Raw genomic sequence first — 15017 nt, 5'->3', positions numbered from 1 at the left:
ATTAAAAAAAAACATACCATTTATTTTCTACTATACCGCAAGTTTCTACAGTGATTCAATGTGGTTTTACAAGATTTCTAATTAGTGGTCTTAGAATCAGAATGTCTTTGCATTATGAATTATTGGTTTAGAAATGTATGTGCATGCTCTTTAGAGAATTGTATTTGGCACTGATTTCCTTCTAGCAACACAGGCAGCTAAAATAGACCCTTCCATTACCAAATACTAAACAAAACAACAGACATTAAGAGTTCAGAAAAGAAATAAAAACACACCTATTCAAAAAATACTTCCCCACCACACTAACCATTCTAACCTCCATAACATTACCTCAAGATTATACCCTCGGAAATACCACCCCTATTGTAACGCCAATCAAAACATCAAACTAATCTTCTCTATGTAACCATCTTCTGTAACCTGTTTATGTATCTCTATTCTATACGGTAAACTGCAATATATTCACTTCCTTGTTGTGCCAATTCTACTGGAAGATGTCCAGATATCTTCTAAATTGTAATCTAAATTGTAATCTATTCACTTCCTTGTTATGTAATTCTACTGGAAATGTCCAGATATCTTCTAAATTGTAATCCGCCTAGAACCGCAAGGCACAGGCAGAATAGAAATCACTAATGTAATGTAATGTAATGTAATTTCCACACCTAACTTTAGGTGCTAGAATTACACCTTTTACAAAGCCACACCAGCAGCTGCCACACGACAAAAGCCCCAAAGCCTTTAAAATCCCTATGGGCTTTGGGGCAGTTACCACAGTGGCCTGCACTATCAAGCTTTGTAAAATAAGAGTTAAATTTGATGTAAATGATGGCACTCAAGTTAGGTCCACTGAGATATTTGTCTATAACTACATGTGCAAATGTTCACTGTGCCTTTGACACGTCCAGCACCATGCTTCCTTATCAATAGTTAAGGACTCATTATTCAATTGATTTGTACACACATTTTGGGCAAATACTCAATTTTGAGTGCACAAACTTTAGTGTCAGATATAGAATCCAGGAGAAAGTGACTTACAAGCAGCAGCATGTAAACACCTTATTATAAAACCCCATTGATACAGCAAAGAACTTTAGGAATTCCCTTTTATATGAGAACATCAGGGACTCCATAAATTAAGTTTCATTATTCACAAGAGACTATATATAAGCACAATAGATCAATCAGCAGCACTCAGAGTGTAAAAAAAAATTCTCAGAAAGATGTTCAAATAGCGCTTTGGATAACATTTCCAAGAATCTCAGAGAGGAGAAGACTTGGGGAGCTCAGAATTAAAGAAATAAAATGCCTAATACAGATCCCGTCTGATAAATTTTTTCAGTGAAGAGAGAGGTAAGCAGAGACTGAGCTAAAAATACTGGTCTGGTACTGAAGTTTCAGGTGCACTGTATTAGAGAGGATTGTGGGTGGATTCTTAAAACTTGCTAAAGGGCAAGGTTTAGGTGCCAGTTGAGTGAAGTTTTTAAAAATAAATGTGTAATATGTTTTGGAATTTTCTTAAATTCCCTTTTCTATAGAAACAAAAGCTATATAATTTGACAGAATTTTGACAACCAAGCTTTTCGTGTATTTTATGGTTCATAAAGGCAGCAGAACAGAAATAACTAACACCGGCTTTTACAAAGCTGCAATAGAGGATTTTTTTATCATGGGCCGGTGAGGTAAATGCTCCAACACTCATAGTATTCCTATGAGCATCAGAGCATTTACCTCACCAGCCTACGGTAGAAACTTCACCCATGGCTTTGTAAAAGGAGCCCTAATTTAGGATCCCTTTTAAAAAGCCATGGTAGCAATTCACCAGCAGCAAATGCACCAAAGCCCATAGGAGTTGAATGGGTTTCAGTATATTTGCCACCTGAGAATCACGTCTATGACTTTGTAAAAGAAGCCTTATCCTTAATATAAACTTACACAGAGTAATCTGTGTACTACACAATGGGAAGCCTTTCACCTCCTCTTTGTCAGTGAAATGTGAAGTACAAAACCTCCTGGCTCTGGGAAGCTGACAGCAACAAGAACCATGATTCCACTATGTAATCAAGAAAAAAACTAAAAAAATGCAGAAAACATGTTACAATGTAGACTATGGAGAATGAGACTTGGATATAGGTAGGTAGGAAGACAAGAAGGCAGTAAGAAGGAAGGATGGATAGACATGAACAGTTGGAGAAAGAAATGAGTGTGGGAGAGGGGAGATACTGAGGAAAAAGAGAGGTCAGGAAAGATTCTCCTTTCTCCATCTCAGTAAATAATACTGTCATTGGCTTGCAACCTTGGAGTCATCTTCGATTCCGACCTCTCATTTTCTACACATATCCACAAGCTGCTAAAACCTGTCACTTCTATCTCTTCAATATCACCAAAATTCACCCCTTCCTCTCTGAGCACACTACCCAGGACCTTTGTCCACGCTCTTGTAACCTCATGCTTAGATTACTACAATCTACTCCTAACTAGTCTCCCACAGTGTCATCTCTTCCCCTTGCAATTTGTGTAAAACTCTGCTGCATGACTCCGCTCTGTCACCCCTCTCCTTAAGTCACTTCACTGGCTTCCTATCTGCCATCACATAGAGTTCAAGCTCCTATTGCTGACCTACAAGTGTGTTCATTCTGCTGCCCCTCAATATCTCTCCTCTCTTCTCTCTCCTTATATACCTTCCAGAGAACTCTGTTCCTCAGATAAGCCACTCATAGCTTTACCCATCTCCTCCACTGCCAATTCCAGACTTTGTTCCTTTCATCTAGCTGCCCCCTATGCCTGGAATAAATTCCCCGAGTTTGTCCATCAAGCACCTTCCCTTACTTTGTTTAAAAGCAGGCTGAAACCCCACCTTTTTGATATAGCCTTCAATGCTTAACCCTACTCCATTGCCCTCCAACCCAGCCAGCTGATTAACCGTTCCCCTTAACTGTATCCATGACATCCCATTTGTCTGTCTTGGCTGTTTAGATTGTAAGCTCTTTCAAGCAGGGGTTGTTTTCTTCTTTGTAACTGTACAGCGCTGAGTATGTCTGGTAGCGCTATAGAAATAAGTAGTAGTAGTTGTAGATAGGAAAGTCAGAATAAGGAGCTAGGCATGGATATTTGCAATTGAAGCTTGAGAGAAGCTGATGAGATTAAAAGAAGTATTTTGAAGGCAAGGGAAAGGAATGGAGGAATGGAAGGAACAGATATGATAGAACAGGAGAAAGTGAAAACATAAGAAGAGATCATGGGGGTTTGGAAACAAAGTGAAATGTTTGATAAAAGAAAAACAGGAAAAATAAAGAAGATCAGACAGCAAAAGAGAGGTAGATAAGCATGGACAGTGGTGAGTATTTTTGTTCTAACAAAGTGGGAAAAAATCAGAAAAAAAGAGAAGCAGTGTGTGCTAACCAGTAGACATTACTAGAAATCAATATATATTGTTTGATTTCAAAAGATAGAACATCTAATTTATTTTGTCATTGCCTGGAATATGATGGGTGGGCTGAATAGGTCACACATTTTCTAGGAAACCTTATATACATATCACTTCTATATTGAAGAAAGGGGTGGGGAGAAAATCATTAGACTTCACACATTTCATCCTAATTTTTATCAGGAAATAAGTTATACTTGATGTCCATAAGATCATAAGAATTGTCATTCTGGGTCAGACCACAGGTCCATCTAACCCAGAATCCTGTTTCCAAAAGTAGCCATTCCAGGTCATAAGTACCTGATAGGATCCAGATTCCTTGCAACATACCCCCAGGTAGCTTTCCCCAGGTGTACCTTAAAAAAGGGTTTATGGACTTTTTTTCCCAGGGATTTGTCTGAGTCTTTTTCTTTTTTTTTTTTTTAACTCAGCTATACTAACTGCTTTTACCATATCCTTTGGCAATGAAATCCAGAATTTAACTATGAGTTGATTTTTCAATGATTTGTTTTATATGTTCTACTTAGCAATTTCATGAATGCCCTCTTGTCTTTTTACTTTAGAAATGGTAAATACTTGATTAGCATGTACCTAGTTTACTCTTCTCAGGATTTATGGACCTCTATCAAATCTCTCCTCAGCTAAAGAGTCTCAACCACTCAGCCTTCCTTCATATGAGAGTCATTCTATCCTCTTTCATCATTTTGGTTACTCATCTCTGTATCTTATTGCATTAGGGAGTGTTAAAGAGGCATTGTGATAGTTTTTTGTTCTTGTTGTTTTTATTCCCTGTCCCATTCCTAATTCCTAACATTCTGTTTGCTTTTTTTGGCCTCTGCCATATACGAGGTAGAATATTTCATCACCATAACATCCAGATCCTTTCCTTGTGTGGTGACTCTTAATATTTAGGCACTGAGGGAGTAATATTATAGAGTCATCTTTTGTGGGTATTTGGCTGCATATGCATATAAAAGGATCCTTATAGAATGCCAATAGGCATAATAGTATATGCTATGACAATGTAGAAGGGTATAGGGTGGAGTGTAGGCAGAAATTATGAGAATAGCTTAGAAAACATCCTGTCCCGCTCAGTAAGAAACAACCCATTCCATTAGCCCAAAACACATATTTTCCCATGTGTAGTGTGTACAAATATGTATCTCAGTCTGACAAATACATCACCATGTTGAGGCAGACCAAAAGTCCATCAAGCCCGGTATCCCATTTCCAACACTGGTCAGTCCAGGTTATAAGTACCTGACAAGATCTCAAAAGAGTAAACCTGATTTTAAGCTGCTTATCTCAGGAATAAGCAGTGGAGCTTCTTCACCTTCCCTTTTCACTCCACTCAAGATTTTATAAACCTTTATCATCTCACCTTAGTCATCTCTTCTCCAAGCTGATGAGCTCTAGCCAACAAGGCTTTTTCTCAAAGGGAAGTTGTCCCAACCCCTTTATAATTTTGATTCCCTTTCTCTGTACCTTTAGTAATGAATATTTCTTTTTTAAGAACTGCAAACAATTTTTGAAATATGATAAAAAAGGCAACTTTTCTCAACTTTTCTTCTTTTGTGAACACCTCACAGACAGCTTTCGTGTATGTGACACACTGAACACTAAGGGGTTCTTTTATAAAGGTTTAGTTACAGATAGTCAGAGGCATTTTCAGTATGACATCTAAATTTGTTCCCCCCTCCCCCTACCCTGTTTCTAAATTTTCCAGTCTTTGATGTTGTGGTTCGCATGCTTTTTGATTTGCTTCATCCTCCCCATGGCCATAGGAGCCAACTTTGTGGGTGCTCACATACCCCTAATGAGAAAATTCTTGACTGTGTCCAGGGAGGGCTAATTTCCATTGGGTTTAGCTCCACCTATCATTTTGAAATGTTGGCTCCTATGCCTCTGGCTGCACCTAGCCTAGCCACTGCTCTCCTTACATTAGCACCTCTAACATGCAAAAATCATGGGAATTCTATCCCCCAAACTGAATTAGCAGCCAACCACACAGCTTACCCTGTCTACTAAGCAGGCCTTACACCATACAATTCCAACCCCCCAGGATCATACCTAACACCTATTCCTTCCTCCCAATATCTAAGGACTTTCCAAATATCAACCCTGTCCAAGCATCCTGGAGATATCTCTCCAGTGAGTGCACACAATGCAGTGAATGCCTGTTTTCCTGTAATACTCAATTCCTACTTCGTAAGCCGATGCTACTTATATAGGGGCCAAAGTATGGATAGCCAGTGGTGACCATTTGGAGCTGTGCCCACTAGGACTTCACATCTAGCAGCTGTATCTACATTTGAAACCCAACATACAGCAAGAAGCTGAGGAACCTCCTGCCCCCTAGAATGAAACGGGGCATGCTGGGGACCCTCAGAATGAAGAGCAAGCTTCTGACCTTTCATCTTCCTAATACCCTTTATTGTTCCCTCGCCTCATCCTCTACCCTACTCCCCAAATCACTTTTCTCTAGCCATTCTGTATGCTGATCCTGGAAAAGGAGAGTGGCATTCAGAAAGTGGTAATAGTACCTTACAATGAAAAGGTGAAAGATATCCAATACCTACTATTGCCTGTCCCACAGACAACTAATAAAACATTCCCTGACACATGCTTTTGAATGTACTGGCATTATCTATCTTACCTCTCCCAATGTCTCTTTTCCTGACACCTCCTAACACCTACCTTTCCCCCATGGATGGCCTTCCTCCTTCCCTCCCCATGACCTCCCCTCTCCCAAATAAACAAATGTTTTAAATTTAAATTAAAAATGAGTTTATAATAATGTACTCACAGTTGCCAAATGTGTTTATTGCTTACATGTATTCACCCAGATGGACAGCCCTTACTCCAAGGCATAACTGATAGAGGGAAACCCACGAGACATGAGGGAACCCAAGTCTTTTATAGTCCTCTTGCCTACAATATGGTCTCACATGCTCCTCAGGGAGCCTTTTATTCAGCCTCACATCTGCCCAGGTTTGCATTAATGTATGCCTAGGAAGAGGGGCAAGAAAGCAAACCTCTGTTTCTTGTCTGATGCAATTATTGGTCAGCAAACAAGGATATGAGCCCTAGGAAAACTTTTAGCCTTGTGCCCCCTCCCAGTTAACCTTTAGCTCCTTGCTTACCTCCAATAATCATGATCACCACAACACACATCTCAATTTAGTATAATCCAGGTAGATAGCCTTGTGCTACCCACAGAACAGGATTATAAGGTCAGCCAAGTAGGCACATGACTTGGGCCCAAAAATTTCAGGGGCCCTCGGAATGCTGCCTGTTCCGATGATGCCTCTGGGTCCGGTTCCAGTCATCCAAGTACTACTTTCTTCATTATTCAGTGCAGCTGAACTCACAGACCTCATAAGGCCCATAGGTAGAGGTTCCGACATGTTACCCATGGCTGACCTGGAAGCCTTTCCTCTGACACTGGGATTTTGTGTCAAAGGGAAGGCTTCCAGGTCAGTCATCGGCAGTGTGTAGGAACCTCTGCCCACGGTCTTTTGAGGACTGTGAGTTCAGCTGCACCGAATAATGTAGGAGAAGGTGCTGTTTGGTCTTCTGGAGCTGGGTCTGGAGGTATATTCTTGCAGGTGGGACATGGGGGGGGGGGGGAGCAGAGTTGGGGAGAGGGCAGAGCCATGGCAGGTCAGGTCCATGGGTTCCAGTATACTTGGGCCTAGGACCATCCGAAGAATTCATCCTGCCCTGGTTATCCATGCACCTTACTGTTCAAAGTGCCGCCTGTTGTTTCTTTGAATTTCTGTGGTTTACAGGACTTATTCTTTTGCTCTGACTGCAGCTGCTCTTTGGTAGCTTCTAGAAGCTGCTGCCTTGGGTGACTGCCTAGTATCGTTTAATGGTTAGGCCAGCCCTGAAAACAAATAGCCATTGCCCTGGATCAAGGACTACTTGGAAACAATACAATATATTGGAGCAGTCTATTTATTAGTACAAAATGAGAAAGCAGCTGTGGACAGGTAAATGTGTTGTTCGGACCCTAACAGTAAAGTCAAGTCGTCTGTCTTTCAATGTAAAACAGCCTGAATAGGCAAGTGTAATCAGATGGTAGTGTTGTGGGTCCACACAACACTGTCATCTGATTACACTTGCCTAATCAAACTGTTTCAAATTGACAACTAGATGACTTGACTTTACATGATTTTATCCATGCACCTTACTGTTCAAAGTACTGCCAATTATTGATGCCAGTTAGGCTCATTAAACAATTAAGTTGTACATACAAATTGGCTGTGTGCACAATTGATGTGCATAAAGTGCAAAAAAAAATAATTTAAAAGCTCATGCCAAACATTTATGCCTTTATAGAAGGTTAGGAGTAACATTAGACAGCCACATTAGACGGCCATCTGTCCCTGTCCATCCACATATCTTAAATAGTCTCCACCTCCTTCTACTACCTCCGCCAACTGAGAAGGATCAAAACCTATATATCTCCACACCTGACCTGGCCCAACTCCTCTACGCCTATGTCCTCTCCAGGATGAATTACTGCAACTCCCTATTTAATGGAGTAGCCAAAAAAGACCTCAAGTGCCTCCAGCGGGTTACAAAACGCAGCAATTCGCCTCCTACACAGCCTCAACTGCCACGACCCCATCTCCCCAGCCCTCCGCAAAAAGCACTAGCTTCTGATTAAAGAACGCTGCGCATTCAAGGCCCTGGTAATAGCACATAAAAGAATTTACGCTAACACGCCAGCCTACATAGAATCCAAGCTGACCCCGTACACCCCCACCCGCTCCCTCCACTCGGAAATGGAGAAACACCTATGCATCCCCCAGGAAGGTCACTCCTGTCAGAAACCGCCCGCAAACGCTCCTACAACCACTTCATCCCCCCAACTCTGGAACCAACTCCCTCCGCAAATCAGATTACAGAACTCATTGATGATCTTCCGGAAAGCGGTAAAGACCCTCCTCTTCAACTAAAATTACAACTGCAATAAACCCTTAAACTCCCCCTTCCTTCTACCCTCCCTTCTCCATTCTGAACCTCTAGTTAAATTATTGTATAGTCCATTCTTAACCTGTATTTAAATTGCTATATAATTCTTGTACTTAAACTACTGTATAATCTTTGCATTGTCCAAATATACTCCATTGTGAATGTTTGCTTGTAGGCCGTTCTGAGCTACTGGACAGGATAAAAATCAAAATAAATAAATAAATTATATAAGTTGAATATAAAACTAGGTGGCTCCTTATAGGATTATACCCTTTATGGATCAGCATTCTAATAATAATTTGTATTTTCTTTTCAGGATCATTTAGCATTATTGGATCCTATAAGTAGTGAAACTTTTGTAGGATTTCTCACATCTGAAGCTAAAATGTATATTGTACAATACAAGGGGGTGCTGAGAAGTGCTCAGCCCAACCAAGAAGATATGGATATGGTTCAATCAATGATCTGCCTAAGCTGACATAGTTGCTGGTAGCAGTGGCATAGCTAGGGTGAGAGGCTTCCAAGGTGGTGGTGCCCTTTCCCCACCCTCTTCTCTGCCTCCTACCCACATCCGCCCCTTCCTCACCCTCTCCTAACACTTGCGCGCGCACCCCTTCACTTCCCCCATACCTCTTTAACTTTCCCGGCACGAACAGCAAATCAAACCTGTTGCTTGCACCGGTGTCAGCTCTTCCTCTGACATCATTTCCCAGGCGCAGGTCCAGGAAGTGATATCAGGGGAAGAGCCAACACTGGCGTGAGCAACAGGTTGGAGTTGCTATTCACGCTGTGAATATTAAAGAGGTACAAGGGAAGGGAAAGGGCACACTTGCGTGGTAGTGGGGGGGGGGGGAGTCAGAGGGGAAGACAGATGCTGGTGCCCACAAGACATCACCCGGGGTGGACTGCCCACCCCTTTACTAGGACATGGGCTGGTAGGCATCCTAATATTAGGCCAGTTATTTCTTTGGCCAGTTAGGCCAGTGTTTCTTTGGCCTAATTTGCAGGCGCCTAACACAGACACCTAGTGACACCAAAGTCTACTATGACTACTTTTCAAGCAGGCATTGTTAGATGCCTCTAGGCGCCTCAATGTAGGAGTCACTAGGGACTGCTCCGAGTTCTGTGTGGAGCTCTTAATTGAATATTCTTTTTTTTTTAAATTAACTTTAATGGCATGGTCAATTACCCCACCAATTAAGCCAATTAATTTTGAGTTCCATCCAGAACTCGACTATGAGACTCCAAATTTAGGTGCCACTTATAAAATCAGGTCCTGAGTGTATTTCTGTATCCTCATTTATCTTCCTAGATATAGGTAGAAATGTGCTGATATAGCATGCCTAGTTTTAATGTGTGTTTTTTTTTTTGAGGGGGGGTTATTAAAAGGTGACGAGATAAATGTATTACGCTTAATTTTTCCTTTTTGCTAGACAAGTTCATGTTCTCTCCAATACAAAACCAAACCAAGAAGAACAAAAATCTCTACAGAAAAATGCAAAAGCAAACAGCAGAGACGACTGTCCACTGATGGCAGAAAGGATATTTGAGGAAACCAAATGTTCAATGTAAAAGTCTTTATTCGATAAAGTGACTGAAACTGAAGTTATTTGAGGAATCGCCTCATCATTGATCTTGAGAAAATGACCCTTCATATCACATCACTATCCATATGACATGTTTCCGTTAGTGTAATGTTTTCATTGATTTCTACACTAAGAGGATTGAAATGGAATGGGGAAACCAGACAACAGTGCCTGAATTTATTCTCCTGGGCCTCACAGAACATGTGGAACTAAGAAGTCTTCTTTTTGTTGTGTTCTTGATAATGTACATGATGAACCTGATGGGAAATGGAACCATGCTCTCAATAATTACTAGTAACTCACAGCTCCATACCCCTATGTATTTATTCCTTTATAATTTATCTTTTGTGGATATGTGTTTCAGTTCTGTCACCGTCCCCAAAATGTTAAGTGACCTAATCTCTGACTCTAAGACAATCTCTTTCTCTGAGTGTATTGCTCAACTTTATTTCTTCATTGTCTTTGCCTGCTCAGAATGTATGCTGCTGACCATCATGGCTTATGACCGCTATGTTGCTGTCTGTAATCCACTGCATTATATCACAATAATGAATAAAAAAGTATGTCTAAGCATGTCAGCTCTCTGTTGGATCATCAGCTTTTTGCATGCCTTGTTGCATACATTGTTGGCATACCGGCTTTCCTTTTGTAAGTCCAATCAGATCCAGCACTACTTCTGTGACCTTGCAGCGCTGCTACAAATCTCTTGTACAGACACTTCCATCAATGAGCTGGTGATCTTCACAGAGGCCTCATTGCTAGCAGTGCTACCCTTCTTGATTATCCTAATTTCCTACATTCGCATCATCACTACCATCCTGAAGATCAAGTCCACTGAGCGAAGGTGGAAGACCTTCTCTACCTGCTCCTCCCACCTCACTGTAGTTACGCTTTTCTATGGAACAATTTTTTTTATGTATTTACGGCCTTCTTCTAGCTATTCCTTGGCAAAGGACAGGATCACCGGTGTGGTGTACAATGTGCTGTCTCCTATGCTCAACCCATTGATCTATAGCCTGAGGAACAGAGATGTGAAGAGGGTACTAAGGAGAGTCTTAAGAGAAAAGAATCTTATTCCAGAAGGGAAACATTAATAATATAGAAGATAACATTTTCCTTGTCCATTTCAGTCCCAATAATAGTTCCATGAATACTAAGTTTTATCTATCACCTTCTCCTACCTCAGATATCTTAAATTCTTCTAAGAAAAAGGCTTTATACTCTAAAGTTTGATTAAATTTATTCTATAGTAGAAAAAAATTATTAATATTTTAAAAATCATAACATCCAAGCAATAAGATTTCAATTTCCTAAAAGGAGTTACAAGAGCAAAGTATGAAAATTAAAGTTGTGGAGAACAGGCATAAGGATTTGAAAATTAAGTCTATGGACTTGCATTTTGGCCCATCTTATTCCCATATACCTGAAAAGGTACCAGAGCAAAATTTAAAGCAGTCACAGAGAATTCCTTTTAAAAATTCTTCCCCCAAATCATGAAATTTACTAGTAGTTTGGCTTATGTTTAAATGGTACATAACAGCAAACAATGAACCCATCTAGAGTGTGTGTTATTGTGATTGTGGAAGTGTTTCTTTCTTATCAGCGTTGTGAATCATATTTCATAAAAAGGTTGAGGGGCTTTATGTCACTTTTTAATGATATTTAAATAGTTTGTGGTGGGGAGGTCCGCCAAGTATTTGCAATAATTATTTTCCTTCAGTTCTTTCATAAAAAGAAAATTGTGTGTGATTATATACTAGATGTCACAATAAATGTATTAGTCTAAAACAAATAAATATACTGTATATATTATTGTATTCGCTTGATAAAAGTTGTGTTTCATATAATTCCATATGTTGTTTTTCTATTTAAACTGTGATATGGAAATGCAAATTCTAGCAATATATTACAAAAATGAGATTTGGTATTAAAATTTTTTGTTTTCAGTGGGGTTTTTTAAAACATCACAGAAAAACGCATTCCCCATTCATACCCCCTTCGATCAAAGAAGTAAAACAATCAAAACTACATGACGGCCTCCTGGCCACTCAAGTCGCAAGGCTAGACAACCAGATCTGCAACCTTCTGATGACCATCCCAGACTACAAGACATTCAGAAAAGAAATAAAAACTATACTTTCCAAGAAATTCCTGAAACGGCCCTAACTTCACATATTGTTAACGCTAAAATTGACAATTTTACTTCCATTGTAACCCCCTTTTATAATTCTTTTATAAGTCGCCTTAATCTTAACAACCCGAGAAATGTCAAAAGATCTACTCTTTACTACTCTAGTAAATCAATTTTTCTCCCATTGTAACCCCTTTTTATAAATCTTTTGTAAGCCGCCTTGAACCGCAAGGTAATGGCGGAATAGAAATCCCTATTGTAATGTAATGTAATGTAACATCTATGAGCATTTTTCTTAAAATTTGCTATTTTTGCTTAATGAAGCAAATTTCCTGGTATAATAGCTATAACTTATGTTTTCACACTCAGCATTGATACATTGATAAAAAGATATTTTATGCAAAAAAAATCTAACAGTAATTTTATAAATGAACCTTCAATATCTGCACTTTATTCTGGAAAATAACTGAATTTTAACATATTTCACTTTGGTGTAGTCATCTACCAATGCCATTCCAAACACTCAAGCATTCAATGATTTCTTGAGATAGTCAGGATAAAGCTTGCGATGTTGTTCGACTCCTTGCAACAAGGCATCATGCTGCAATGGGGTGATGCCAGTGACAAAGTCAGTGTTGTCACATAAAGAGCACAAGACTAGGGGCTCCTTTTACGAAGCCGCATTAGCAGTTTAATGCACGTAATAGCGCATGCTAATTTACCGTCCATGCTAGCCGTTACCGCCTCCTCTAGTTTTTCGGCTAGGGCAGGGGTTAGCGCACGCTAAAAAGTTGCATGCGATAAAGCCGCTAACGCGGCTTCATAAAAGGAGCCCTAGGAGTGGAAATATCCTATAAAGACTGGTGGACTCAAATATATATATTTTTTAAATGTCCTTTTATTCATCCAAAAGTAACTCAATGACTCGACATGTACATGTTTCGGCCAAGATGGCCTTCCTCAGGAGTCTGTGTATTTGGCTGAGATAAGCTGTTTCTGGTCCTAGGAACTGGTCTTGCTTCTTTACAAGGTTTCCTCTCTAGCTTGGGTTGGTTCAGAGCACACCATTAAGTACATATATCATTGCTTGCACAATGCAAATACTCCAAATCTCCAATACAGTTTCAATATTTGCTGAGACAGCAATTCAGTATGATTTAATCCATTTACCCTCATCTCCTTCTACAGACTACAGTAAGTTAGTTTTCTACCTGTGCAGTAAAAAACTGTTGAAATTTATAAAATGTGTCTTCACTGGAGATTGAAGCTTTATGTTTGAAGGCAAGGCATTCCAGAACTGAGGACCAGTGTAGCAGAAGGCAGAATAATAGGAGATGTTAATGAACTCACAACACCTATGCACCGCTAATCATTCCGTTAAACCGGTTACCAATATCTATTATCTGATTTTGAAAAGTGAATTAAACCTTGGCTTTTCAAGCTCACTTATAGACACTCCAATTACTCTTACTCACAATCACTTCTCTGCTATCAATTTCATCTCTTTTTATTTATTTCCCCTCTCTTTCCTTCTGTTTCTTTTTCCTTTTGTTTTTATTTTCAACAAAAAAAAGTGATTATTTGAAATTAGTGGGAATTGGAAGAGTGGGCATCCAAATGGCAGCTAAAATTTAAAAATTTTAAATGGGGCCAAATGAAAAGTGATGCACATAGGGAAGAATAGTTAACAGATGCTAGGGTCAATATTAGGGGTCAAAACCAAATAAAAATATTTAAGTGGCATTATAGACAGTATTCTAAAATCTTCTGCCCAGTGTGTGGAAGCAGCCAAAAAAAACCCCAGAATGCCAGGAATTATAAAGGCTTGAGCAAGCTCCTAGAGGAAAAGTCCATAGTCTGCTACTGAGACAGACATGGGGGAAGTCACTGCTTGCCCTAAGATTAGTATCAAAAAATGTTGCTATTATTTGGGTTTCTGCCAAGATTTAAAAATAGTACTAATCCCTGTGACTTAAATATGAAGAGCAAACAAATTGCATGCATCAAGAGTTTTTCAATACACTATTTTTAAATTGTTTAACCTCTCTCTTACAGATAAGTCCCGGGAGGGGGGTGGAGGAATTCTAAAAATGACACCCAAAATTCAGCACAGGAAAATAGATGATTAGATAAAGGGTATATTAAATAAAGGGTGTATACCCTTTAAAGTATACAATTTGGTGCCAATTCCCATGCCTAACTTTAGGTACCAGAATTATGCCTGCTGAAACTTGGTGTAAATGCTAGCACACAAGTTAGGTCCACTGAAGCAATAGTCTATAAATACATATGCAAATTTTCAGTGGGCCCTTGACACATCCATCGTCAGGTCCCCTTTTGAATTATGTGCTAGTAGACTTAGGCACCATGCCTTATAGAACTTAGGCACCATGCCTTATAGAACAGCTGCAACCAGTTGTATGTGCAAAGTTTAATGAGTTCCAATTAACTTCATTAATTGGTTGTTAGGACCCAATTAATAATAGTTAAGAGCTCCTTACTCAATTGACCTGTGCACGCATTTTGGGTGTATACCAAAATTTGAGTGCACATGTCACATGGCACATGTGTAGAATCTAGGAGAAAGTGACATATAGACATCAGCCTATAAACACCCTATGATAAAACTCCAGTGATGCTGCAGAGAACTGTAGAAATCCCCTTCTTTGTGTGAGAACATCAGGGACTCCAAGAATTGAGTTGCATTGTTCACAAGAGAATATATAAACAGAGTAAATCGATCAGCCGCACTCAGTCTAGATAAGGAATTCTCAGAAAGATGTTCAAATAATCCTTTGGATTACATTTCCAAGAGTCTCAGAGAGGAGAAGACTCGAGGTGCTCAGAATTAAAGAAATAAAATGCGCAATACAGATCCATTCTGTTACAT

At 39.6% G+C, this 15017-nt stretch overlaps 1 protein-coding gene across 1 annotated transcript; it reads left to right on the top strand.

Moving 5' to 3' along the window:
* Positions 1-10139: 10139 nt before the first annotated feature.
* Positions 10140-11090, top strand: LOC117368570 (olfactory receptor 1-like). The gene has a single exon (XM_033962302.1). It carries the CDS (start codon positions 10140-10142, stop codon positions 11088-11090), a length of 951 nt encoding a protein of 316 aa, XP_033818193.1.
* Positions 11091-15017: the final 3927 nt, after the last annotated feature.

The sequence above is a fragment of the Geotrypetes seraphini genome, chromosome 1, assembly GCF_902459505.1.
Source record: "Geotrypetes seraphini chromosome 1, aGeoSer1.1, whole genome shotgun sequence".
NCBI lineage: Eukaryota > Metazoa > Chordata > Amphibia > Gymnophiona > Dermophiidae > Geotrypetes > Geotrypetes seraphini.
The sequence above is the reverse complement of the archived record's forward strand: the minus strand, read 5'-3'. Positions and strand labels throughout refer to the sequence as shown.